At 59.7% G+C, this 11583-nt stretch overlaps 1 protein-coding gene across 1 annotated transcript; it reads right to left on the bottom strand.

Annotated features, from left to right (window-relative positions):
* Window positions 1-6: 6 nt before the first annotated feature.
* Window positions 7-4159, bottom strand: RGS19 (regulator of G protein signaling 19). Its single transcript, XM_003212040.4, has 5 exons — window positions 3887-4159; window positions 3460-3596; window positions 1736-1810; window positions 838-1072; window positions 7-243 (listed from the first exon to the last, which is right to left on the bottom strand). Exons 1-5 carry the CDS (start codon window positions 4046-4048, stop codon window positions 55-57), a joined length of 798 nt encoding a protein of 265 aa, XP_003212088.2. The 5' UTR covers window positions 4049-4159; the 3' UTR covers window positions 7-54.
* Between the last annotated feature and the right edge of the window lie 7424 nt (window positions 4160-11583).

Below are 11583 nucleotides of genomic sequence, written 5' to 3'. Positions count from 1 at the left end.
TCCCTTACTCCCCTCCCTCCTGGTGCCGCGTCCCCGCCGGTGTCCCCACGGCCTTTAGGACTCCGAGGAGGAGCGGGAGACGTTCTGGAGCAGCGATTTGTATATGGCAGAGTTCAGGAAGCGAGGGTAGGAGTCTCTGTGCATCAGCGTGTAGATCTGGAGCTGAGCGTCGTCGAATGTGTGCGAGGACGGCTCCTGCATCTTCCTGTTGATCACCTCCCGCACCCGCGAGTCCAGGCTCACCTGGACGAGAAATGAGGGCTGTGGGACCCCAGCGACGAGCCCCCAACCCCGGGCACAGCCCCGCAGGATGGGGACGAGGGATGACCCGCGGAGCTGAGCGGAGCGTCGGGACCCGGCGCGGTGCCACGGCCAAAGGTGGGGACCCCGCCATGAGCCAAGGGGGAGAAAACCGGCTTCCAAACGAGGGATGGGAACGGGGCTCGGGTTGGTTCGCACCGCTCCGGGCGTAGCGGAGCAGCAGGAGCTCATCCACCCCCGCGGCCTCGGGCCGTGCGCAGGGAGCGGGGTTGGGGTGTCCCCTGCAGCCGCATCTCCTCGGCACGATGGTGCCCTCGTGAGGTTTCGGCCCCGCAGCACAACGCCGGCGCGGCCACGCGAGGAGATTTGGGGGCAGAGACGTGGGACTGGGACGTCGCTGGGCACAAACACCCTCCCGATGCCGTCCCGTTGGACTTAGGGATGTAGCGCTGTGACCATCCCTCCGGTACCCCAACACCGCTGCACGCGGGTGCCCTGTCCCTAAGAACCCACCCCCAAACCTCCTCTTAACCACAGAAGGGACCAAAACCTTCCCAGAGCATTTTTGCCACGTACCTCCTTGGGCGAGAGGATGGAGATGTAGTCCTCATAGATGGTCCTGGCCTTCTCATCGATGGTGTGTTTGTTGCACTCGGTTTTGAGCTCCTCGCACGCCAGCCAGAAGAGCATGTTCTCCTCACTGTACTCAGTCCTCAAGAACTCCCGGAAGACGTTGCGACCAGCCGGGCTCTTCATCAGCTTGTCAAAGGACTGCGCCCAGCCCCGCACCTCCTCCGTGGTGGGTTTGGAGCTGTGGGGTCAGCGGGGCGGGAGGCAAAGGGAAGGCATTACAACTGGAGAGGGATGCTCGATGTGGGATGGGATAGGGCCGGGTTTTCTCTGTTGAATCCATCCCTCAGAAACAGGGATTGCGCAGGGATGATCCCAGCTCTGAGCCATCCCAGAGGGGCTGCTCCCAAACACATCCCCTGTGCTCGTGCTCCTGCTCAGGCTCCGTTCATTATGGAGCTCCTGGAGATCTCCAGAAGTGCCCATGGGGTTTATCCTGGCTCTGCTCAGCCAGGCCACACTGTGGGCTGGGTTGAAGCTGAATTTCCCAAAAGGGGACATATTGTGCTGCCAGCTCTGCACATACCCAGGAGGGTGCAAAACCCCTTCCCGTGCTGAGCTGCACTGCTGGCAGGTCCATGCACCAGCACTGACAGCTGGGGGAGCAAGATCCTAATTACTAAAGCAAGGCAGGAGCCATCAATACCGCTAATTAACGCATCTGATCCCTGGCACCAGCCATGGCCAGGCTGTGTGCAGGCAGCTCTGTCTCATTTCCAAGGCAGTGGATGCCCGGTGCAGGTGCCCCCACGTGTCCCTGCAGGCAGGGAGCTTGGTGAATAGCTTCCTGTGCCATGATGTGTCATGAGATGCTGTACCATGCACCCGTTGTCCCCACACTCACCACGCTTCACAGTTTGGGATGGTCTCCAGTTTGGTCTCCCGGGACGCCCTCCACGCTCGCTCCCGGTCCTCGTTCCTAACGGGGAGATGGAAAGGTAGTAATGGGCAGCTGGGCATGGGGCTGCAGCCCCACCTCACCCTCACCCTGCTACCTCCTGCCCACCAAACTCCCGCCGTGGGCACCCACATCCCACACCTCTGCTCCTTCCCTTCCTTTGTGCCATTCTGCCCTGACCGTGTGGTGACGTTTCCTGCGCTCAGGGCATGGCTGTGCCAGGCATCAGGCACCACGGCCAGTGTGCACCGTGCAACCCGGCACCAACGCACTGCTGCAGGACACCGTGCTGCGCTATCGCCTCCTCCTGCTGCCAGCAGGGCTCAGCCCACACAGGAAGCGGGCGGCCGGGATAGAATTAGGAAGACAAAGCGCTGGACCCTGCGCTGTGGTGTGGCCACGATGCCCAGCACCAGCACTGCCTGCAGGCAAGCACCGCGACACCGATGTCCCCTGCTCCCCCCATCCTCGGCCCCGTGCTGCAAGAGGAAAGCGGCCTCCAGCCAACTTCCCCCGGCCCACCAATTTCGGAGCTGGGCGCCGACCGCAGCGCTTCCTGCTTGCAACACTGCCCCTGGCTGCAATCCCGGGTTTAACCCTGAGAGCAGCAGCTGGGGTGGGCACGTCCCCGCCTGTGCTGTGCCACAGGGCGCGGTGCCTGATGTCCCCGAGTCTAGGAGTGCCTTGCACCATCCTCGTTTGCTTCTGCTCCCAAGCTCCTGCAGATGCCAAGGTGGGACACGGGTGGGTGTCGCGCTGCTCTCAGTCCTTGTTGCATTTGAGGAAACAAAGCTGGATCAGGAGAATGGGGCCCCAAGAGCAGGGCCTTGCACAGCAATGATGCATCAGTGCTGCGGTTGGTCCATGGGTTTGCAAGGGGCTCAGCTCCAGGTTTGGATGCTCCTCCGGGCTCAATGCTGTCAGTGGCTGCAAAACCCAACACTGCTGCGGCACACAAAGCTGTCAGCAATCTCACAACGGGCTGATGCTGTGAGCAGGTTAGCTCCCCAAAACCTGGTTATCCAGGCCCAAAAGGGAGCTGGGATGCAGATGGAGGTGAGCAGCTGGCGATGGCTTGAGGCAGTGTGGGGAGCTCAGCTCTGCACACTGCTGTGCACGGCAGTCCTGCTGCTGCCCTGGGTTTGGGATGGCCGCTGGCTGTGATGCTCCCACGTGCAGCCCCAGCAGAGCCATCGATGCAGCACAGGATGAGGGTTCCCAGCCCAATACTGCTTTCTGCTCTATATATTTCTAACGACTTGGCTGAAGGGAAGGAGCTGTGGTGCACTGGGGCTCGGCAGGGTGAACTCACAGGGATCCATCGGGAGGACAGCAACGCACATAGCCCCGTGCACCTGCAGTGGTGCTGACACCCACCCCCAAAACACCCCTTTCCAAAGCACTGTGTGCAATCCCCCTGCACGAACATCACTCACAGCCTGTCTAATTGCAGCACATCTTTGGCTTTTGGCTGCTGACTAAGCACAAAGCACATGGGCACCCCTGAGACGAGGTGAGTGGGGACGGCTCCATCCCAGCTGCGCTCCTGCACCGCTGCTCGTGGTGCTGTGCCCAAAGGAACCCCATCCCTGCAGCTCCGGCTTTAGCCACACCTCGGTGCTGAACCAGCCATGTAGGACCGAAGTGCTGCTTGCATGACCCGTGCTTACCATGAGCAACTGCAGCAGCAGCACCAGCAGAAGCAGCAGGCATTGGGTCGGTGGTTGCTGGCAGGTTGCACCGTTGTCGGAGAAGTCTCATGCCGGGACATCGGAAGGGGTGGCTCTGCGGACGCAGGTCCTGCGTACTGCAAGGCAGGAGGGCACGAGGGGGAGGGGGTGAGCTGTGGGCAGGCGACCACCCCGGCTCCCCTCACCTCAAAAAGCAGCATTTGGGTCCAAGCGGCATCCAAGGGGCTGAGGTCACTGCCGCTGCAAGCAGGTGGTCAGCAACCCCCAGCTCTGGGTGACACACTGTCCCCATGCGTCCTCCTCTCCCCACCTCACACAGGTGACCAAGGGACCCCTGCGCTGTGGCTCGCAGTGATTTACTTTGCCCTCCCCCTCCCCACTGCTCCCAGCCCCACTTTCATCTCACCTGCGTCCCAGCCTCATACACGGTGGCCGTGGGTGGGTCGTGCTCCAGGGGCTCTTCTGCTGCTCGCTGCTGCTCCCAGGCCGCTGGTGACCCAAGCAGCCCGGTTAGCGTCCCTGCAGCCGCACGGCTGGAGCCTGCAATAAGCAAGAGGAGTGGCACCATGTTACCCCCATAGTGAGCATGGACCCTGCGTGGGAGCAGCTGGCGAAGGGCTGTGTCATGCTGAGAAGAGCCCTGTGCAGGCTGGGGCAATGCAGGCAGATACTGGTGCAAGAAAAGGAAGTGAGAAGAAAAGGAGGGGAGGGCATAGCAGGCTGCCCCACACTGCTCTCTGACCCTGCTCTCGCTTTGCTGGCTGTGTGACAGCCCGCCTGCATATGGCACTCATAGGGTCCCCCCACTGCCTGGGGGCTGCCTGCCCCATGCTGGGTGCCCCACATCCCAGCTCTGCCCTGCAGGGTTTAGGTACTGCCCATGGTCAGGGCTCAGCCTCTCACAGCTGTGCCCCGTGCCACAGCCAAGCACCATGGAGGCATTTAGGTCCAGGACAGGGAAGTCAGAGCCGCTCCACGACATCATGTGAGTGGAAGGAAACGGAGGAAGTTCTCAACTCCCAGCACTACACCCAAACTCTGTGCCAACTGTTGGCCAGGCCCAGAGCTCGGCAGAGCTCAGTGGCACCGACTGGACCTGCCCCATCCCCCACCTGCAGTGGGAATGCTCCATGTCCCATTGCTCTATCATGCTGCAGAGCCAGGACCTGGGATGTGCATCCCAGCAGGGCACAGGCTGAGCAGGGGATGCTGGTGGCGGAGGCTTGGAGCCATGCACCACAGGCACAAGGACTGGGGGCTGCGGTCGCCTGCTGCAAGCTCCTCTCCCCGGTCCCCGAAGCCCTCCCGCTGGTTCCCTGTGCTCCTGCAGGAACTAAAAAGGAGAGAGTCTGTGCTTCTCTCCCAATTGTCCCTATTTATAGCTTCGAGTGCTGGCAGGATGGCTGTGACCTTGTCACCCTGCTCGGCAGCAGCTCTGTGCCCTCAGACAGCACTGTTGGCAGATGATTGCAGAATCCTCATTTTCCCCTTTTCTTTGCTTTTCCTATACCAACCAACCTCATTCTCAATGGCTGCACAAGCAGCAAAATCCCACAACAAATCCTGGTGGCTCCTTGGTCTGAGGCGTTCATTACAGTAATGATGTGAGAAGGGGGAAAACACAAAGGAATTATGCTGGGACCCCTCCTGCTGCATCCCACTGCACTGAATGCAGCACTGGAGCACAGAGCATGGGGTGGCCAAGGGATGGGGACGTGGGGATGGAGCGTGGCAGTGCTGCAGTGCTGTCCCACCATGCTGGGACCACTGGGACAGCAGATCAGGAAGCAGAACCGCACAGAGCCAGAGCCCATGGGGAGGTGTGGGTGTGCACAAGACTGCAAAAAGAGGAAGATGGAGGACAGGGGATGTTTCCCAAACACAGACACAAGACAGCCTCATAGCCCCCACCCAGCCTCAGCGCCCTGCGGTGCTGCCCCACATTCAGTGACGTAGCTGCAGCACACGGCCTCAGAGTCCCCAAATTCCGGGCTCCCCCGTGCCATTCCGTGCCAGCTCCCACACCTACAACGTCCCCATTGAGCTCTCCCCATCCGATCATGGCACAGAGGTGACAGGGGTGGGGCTGTGCCACCCCAGTGCACATCACCGCCCCGAGCCCCCGTGCAGCCGGCCATGGGGGATGCTCCCCAAAATTACTTTGGAAGGGAAACGTCCCCTTCCCCAGAGTGGCTGCTGGATTGCAGCGCCCACCAAACACCATGGATGTCTCAGGCAGCGCCGGGTCCGTCCCCACACCCGTACCTGTGCTATTCCAGCCATGGCCACGCCGTCAGCACCCAGCTCGCGGTGCGCAGCATTGGCCGGCCAGGGAGCCGGGAGGGAAAAGAAGAAAGAAAGAGAAAAGAAAAGAAGTCGAACACATCCTCTCACAGGAAAGGGAGTGGTAAGGGAAGTGGCAAACTCAACTGAAGAGTTCAGACCTTTTTTGGGAAAGCCCCGCCAAGGCCACGCTGCTCTGCCCAGCTGAGAGCCGCGGGTGCCGCATCCCTCCTGCAGTGTGGGGACACGGCTCTCCCAGGCAGGACGGGGACATCTGGGGCAACGTGAGGACACCAAGGGCACGTCAGCACCGGAGGAACCCGTAGAACCAAGGAAGCGGCCATTGCGGCATCATACCCTGCGCAATGCAAGGATCCATCCAGAGGAACGGTGCCAACATGTGGTGCCCCAGGATTTTCTCTGGAGCATCACCCACGGGGGAAGAATTGGGCAGCGAGCCGCAAGGCCTGGAGCGGGGTGAGATGAACCAAAGCCCCGCTGGCACAGTGCCTCCCAGCAGTGCCACTGCAGAGTGGGGCTGCACCCACCTGCTGCCATGCAGTGCGGGGCTGAGCCCTCTCGGCTGAGAGTGACTCACAAACAAAAGCAACATGTGAGAGAAAAATCGGCCGTGCAACCTCAGCTTCCTTGATTGAATTTGCCCGCGGGGCTGCAACAACGGCACAGACACCGGCGGTCATTGCTCCGACTGCAGCAAAGGGAGCACAGAGCGAGAGCTGGGCGATGCAGCGTGCACCCATCAACCAAAAACCCACCAAAATCCCAACGCCGTGCACCCCAGCACCCAAAACCCAACGCGGCTGCACCGCCGCTGCCCCAGCGCTGAGCCTACACCGCCACAGGGGAATTCCCCAGGCCCTGTGCAAAACCCCCATGCTTTGGCAGCTCTGCTCCTCGGCAGGGACCCCCCACGCCCCCTGGGTTTGCCCCATGGGCACAGCCTGGCCCCGCAGCTGCCCCCACCCCGCAGTGCGCCCCAGACACCTGCTGGTGCACAGGAAGTTTTGGGAGCTATTCTTAGACTGCTTTTTCTCTTTCTTTTTTTTTTTCCCCCTCCCACTTCAGCAATTAGAAGGGACTCAAAAGGTGAGGCTCGAGCTCCTGCATTGGGATGGTGCCTGTGGGCATGGGGTAAGGCTGACCTCCATGCTGCCAGCACAGCAGTGACAGCGGTGCCCGGTACCACAGCCTGATCCGGGACACTTCGACCACGTGAGAGCCAAAGAGGTGGTGATATGCAGCCCTGCACCTGCCCAGAGCATGCCCACAAAGTGCCCCTGCACCCTGTAGAGGTGGCAGCGAGGAGCAGATGTCTCCAGGAGTCCTGCAACGATTTCTTTATCAGCCCCAGTCCCCAGCATTGGTTGCTCCTGCACTGAGCATCCTCTGAGCCAAACCCCATCGCACATCCCCAAAACTCCTCATCACACATCCCAAAAACTCCCATATCCCAAAAGCTCCCCACCAAACATCCCAAAGCTGCCACCACACACCTCCACAGCTACCCACCTCAACACCCCAAAGCTCCCACCACACTCCCCATAGCCCACCATCCCCAAATCCCACAGCTCTGCCCCAGCCCTGCGGGCACAACGCTGCCAGCACCCTCCCTTCAGCCCCAGCTCTCGCACAGAAACGTGGTTAATTATTTCAGAGCCCAAAAATAGCACCCGCGCCAATCAGCTGGGGGATTTAATAAGGCAAACCCTGACAATTATGTTTCTATTAGTGGAGGTATCGTGGCGTTGTTAAGGCAGACTCCCATTAAGCATTTGGTAATGATCCATGCGAAAGGAGAAAGATCGTGGGGATCAATAGTGGGCAGAGGCACGGGCCGAGCAGCAGGCACACGGGGAGAGGGAAGGAAGGGAAGGAAGGGATGAAGCCTTGCTGTGCTGCTGCTCAGGCCGTGGTTTGCATCTGGAGCGGACCCTGAGTAGTTGTGCAGCTGTGCATCCCTCTGCTGAGCATCCTGACCCCAGCACCAAAATCCCACTTTTGGATGCTAAATCCCTCCACTGATGGAGAATACGGAGCACTTTTGCTCATGTGCATCCTGGTGAGAGGCAGAAGAGTTTCTGCGCATGGATGCAGGTGGCACCCATGTGTGGGGCTCACGGCCTCCTCAGCACTGGGAACCCACGGTGATTGGGGCTGTGGAGCCTCAAAGAGCCAAGGGCACAGAGATGGGGCATTGTCTTTTCCAAGGAAAGGGAACAAACAACCACATGGAGGTGAATGAAAACCCTCTGCATCCCAGGGAGGTGCTGGGTCAAAGGGCGGCTCCATGCAGCTACCGGGTGATTTCCTGCTCAGCCCCAGGATGAGACCAAACGCAGCACCTGGAGCCCCCAGTGCTGCACACAGAGCTGTGTGCCCACCTATGTGGGCACGAAGGCGCTGCACACTGCCAGCACTTTCAGGATCAGGCTGCAGGCAGAGCCCAGGACAGGTGCCCACGCTGGTGGGCACGGCATGCATGGCATCCCCTCTGCTGCCCCATCCCCAGGACAGCCCCTGGGGGACACACATCAGTCACCACCACAGGGATGCTCTGCACTGTCCCGGCTTTGACAAGCACCGGGGAGACACAGACCCATGGGTTATTTAAAACCCAACCAAAGGGGAACAAAGTCTGCAGGGTTCAGCTCAGCCACGCAGGGAGGAGCTGGTGGCACGGAGGAAGGAAGCGCTGTCACCCTGCATGGCCCCTGTGCCATGGGCACAGCATGCAGCATGGCGTCCCACACCGCCCCACAGCATTGTCATTCCTCATTATTATTTTTTCTTGTTTGGTGAGGCCGGCACAAAGCTTTCCCTTCCTTTTCCGGGGTTGCTGCACCTGTTTGCTCTTCTCCTGCCCTTTGCACTGAACCACCGCGTGGGCATTTGCCTTCTGCAGGAGCCCCCAGCGAGTTCACCCAGGAGAAAGGAGGGAGGGCAAGGGAAAACCCAAACCCTGCACCCCAAACACTTTGCTGGCTTCCTTCTATATGGAGCCCCATCCACAAACCCAGCAATCCTCACTGTCTGTGTAAAGAGCCCCCAGCAGCTCAGCACAAAGCAGGTGAGGCCATTTCCAGGGCTGCTCAGAGAACTGGAAGTGCAGCTTGTTTGGAAATTCTAGCCTATGTTTTCCTGCTGTCGGGAAACCCCCTTTTTCCATGCCTGTGATGAATATTGATGCTGAACGCCAACGGATTCCGTTGTTCTTGCTACTGCTGCCACCTTCCTGGGGCTGAACCAAAGGCAGGACACGGTGTGGGATAGGAGCAGCTCTGGGGCTGCCCCTTGTGTCCGTCCCCATTTCCTTGGGTGCAGCACGAGCCTGGCTTTGGTCTGAGCTGTAGTTGTATCCCAAAGCCACCAAATGTCACGTCCTCTGGTGCCCAGCTGCTGGCACAGGGGATGGCACGGACACAGCTGCCCCCAGCCACGCATCAGCCCTGCAGCTGCAGCAATGCATGCACAGCTGGACTGAAGGCATCCCACCCCTGCAGGAGGTCTTGAGAAGGCAGCTCTGTGCTGCCATCGCTGCAAGGGATTGGAGATTTTCTGAGCACCCAAAGCAGCACAGGGAGCAGCCCCACTACAGCCTGTTGGAAATGCTCTCACTGCAACAGAGCTCACCAGCAAAATGCATGAGTGCACAGAGCTGGCTGGGCTTGGATTGCAGGGTGAGAGCATGGAGGAGAACAGGCAGATCAGCACTGCTCCAGTGCCCATCGGTGATGGTAGGGAAGGGAACATGAGGGGCAGTGGCATGGCCAGCACTTGGTGAAGCAGAGGGGAATGAATGGACTGGGCACTACTGGAAATGGGCCAGGAGAGCTGATGGAATGCCCAGCACTGGACGAGGTGCCCACAAGGCTGAGTGCCACGGAGCTGGAGTGGGGATGGTGACATCCTCCATAGAGCAGCTGCCAGCTCCGGGCTGCAACAATGTGAGAGCTCAGCACCTTCTCCTCCTGCAGCAGTGCGGGACGCCATACACTGTCCTCTCCTCTCCATTGGGTGAGAATCATTGCGAGAACTGGGAGCAACATCCAATTTCTCCCCCCCCGAATCGAGAAGTAGCTAATAAATAACACACAGAACCAAATGGTTTTAGACCCACCCCCTCCAAACAGCCTTTGCAGTGGAAATGCAGAGACGTGCAGAGAGATGAAGAAGGAACTGAGTAATAGGAAGCAGCGGTGGGCACAGGGCAACCCGGAAGCGGCCACGATCCCAGCACAACCCTGCAACCCACTAACAGCCCTATTGCTGGGGTGTGGGTGCACAACAGGGGCTCACTGCAAGAAACCACCCAGGGGGAGCACAGACCCCCACCAGCATGGCTGAGGGATGGAGCAGAACCCAGTGTGGTGAGCCTACCTCCCTCAGAGCTGAATTTCCAAAGGAATTTTCTCCGGAGGATACAAACTTGGGGAAAAAGAAAGACCAGCAGGAGAGGTTAGGAGAGGCTCTGCAGAGCTCGTGGAGCTTCTGCTCCAAAGGTGCTCGTGGTGCTGCTCCTAGGGGCAGAGCAGCATGCAGCGCTGCCCCGCGCTCTCTGCATGGGCCCAGCAGAACTCAGAGTGCTGCGGTTCCAGCCTCACAGTGAGCATGTGGCAAAGAGAGGAGAGATACACTTTGGGAGGCGGTGAAGATGTGCTGCTCCCACACCTCGGGCAGCTAAGCATGAATTACTCTGCCGGGGTATTTTTTTTCCCTTTCTATCTCTGGGTTGGAGCAGCATGATCAGATTATTTCCCTTTGATTCCTCTCATTTTATTTTAAATAACCATATCAAAACGGGCGCACAGACCCCGACTGATGCATATCCGAGTCACCAAACCCCTGCTTCCCCACTATAATCTTATGAGGTAGAGTTTGTTTAATTGCCGAAGAACACGACTGTATTTTGATTAGCAGCTTTGAGTCATTTGTGGGGAAGGGCTGAGGCGGAGGAGCTGAAATCCTTGTAGGGAAATCTGATGTGGCACTGTCCCCTGGGATGCATCCTGAGGTACGTGCCCACTGGGGCAACCCAATGCACAACACATCCACTGGGACAGCAGGCACTGTGAGCACCAATCCTGCCCGGGATGGCGGAGCCGCATCCAGAGGGGAACCAAATCTTCTTGCAGCAGGGAAATCCCTCCCACTCACTTAACACTTTTTGTTGAGTTTCTTAAATAAGGCCATGGATCCGCGCCAGAGCAGCCTCATGGGGAGGGAAGGAGGGAGGGAGCTTCCCGGGGGATCCTCGCTATGCCCAGGGATGCTGTCGGCTCTCTCCATCCCCCGGCCAAGCCGCCAAGCCCACGTGATGGGCTCGTGTTGGGTGACAGATAGATGGCATGTCCCTATGGGGGAACCACATCCCGGTCACTGGGTCCTCTGGTCACTAAGTCCCCTGGTCACCAGGTCCCCCTGCCTGGTGCTGGAGGACCCGATGGTGACTGGAATTCAGGCTCGCCCTGACCTCAGCCAACCTCCCCATGCCACAGCGAGGTCAGTGCTGCTGGTGGGGTACAGCACCCCTGGCTGCAGGAAGCACGCAGAGAACCCACAGAGGATGCTCCAGCACTGCACACCTGTGGGTGCAGAGAGGGCCTCGGGGGGTGACCCCAAAGCAACCCTCCCCCTGGGTTGGGCAAAACCCAGTGCAGCCATCCCTGCGATGGGAGGGGGCCCCCGCCTTCCTCCTTCCTCCTCCATCCTTCTCCTCGCAGGGGCTCGGCCCTCTCCGGGGACGACGGGGAGGAAGGGGACGAGAGGGGAACCCCCCCTCAGGCCCGGTGCGCTCTGTGC

This window comes from Meleagris gallopavo, chromosome 22 (genome assembly GCF_000146605.3).
Source record: "Meleagris gallopavo isolate NT-WF06-2002-E0010 breed Aviagen turkey brand Nicholas breeding stock chromosome 22, Turkey_5.1, whole genome shotgun sequence".
NCBI lineage: Eukaryota > Metazoa > Chordata > Aves > Galliformes > Phasianidae > Meleagris > Meleagris gallopavo.
This window is presented reverse-complemented; position numbering and strand designations above follow the sequence as displayed.

Coding starts and splice junctions, on each gene's coding strand:
- RGS19 (XM_003212040.4), bottom strand. CDS start 4,048: ATGGTGCCACTCCTCTTGCTTATTGCAGGCTCCAGCCGTGCGGCTGCA. Junction 3,597..3,886: donor TGTATGAGGCTGGGACGCAG/GTGAGATGAAAG, acceptor CCTGCCTTGCAG/TACGCAGGACCTGCGTCCGC. Junction 1,073..1,735: donor ATCCCAAACTGTGAAGCGTG/GTGAGTGTGGGG, acceptor CTGACCCCACAG/CTCCAAACCCACCACGGAGG.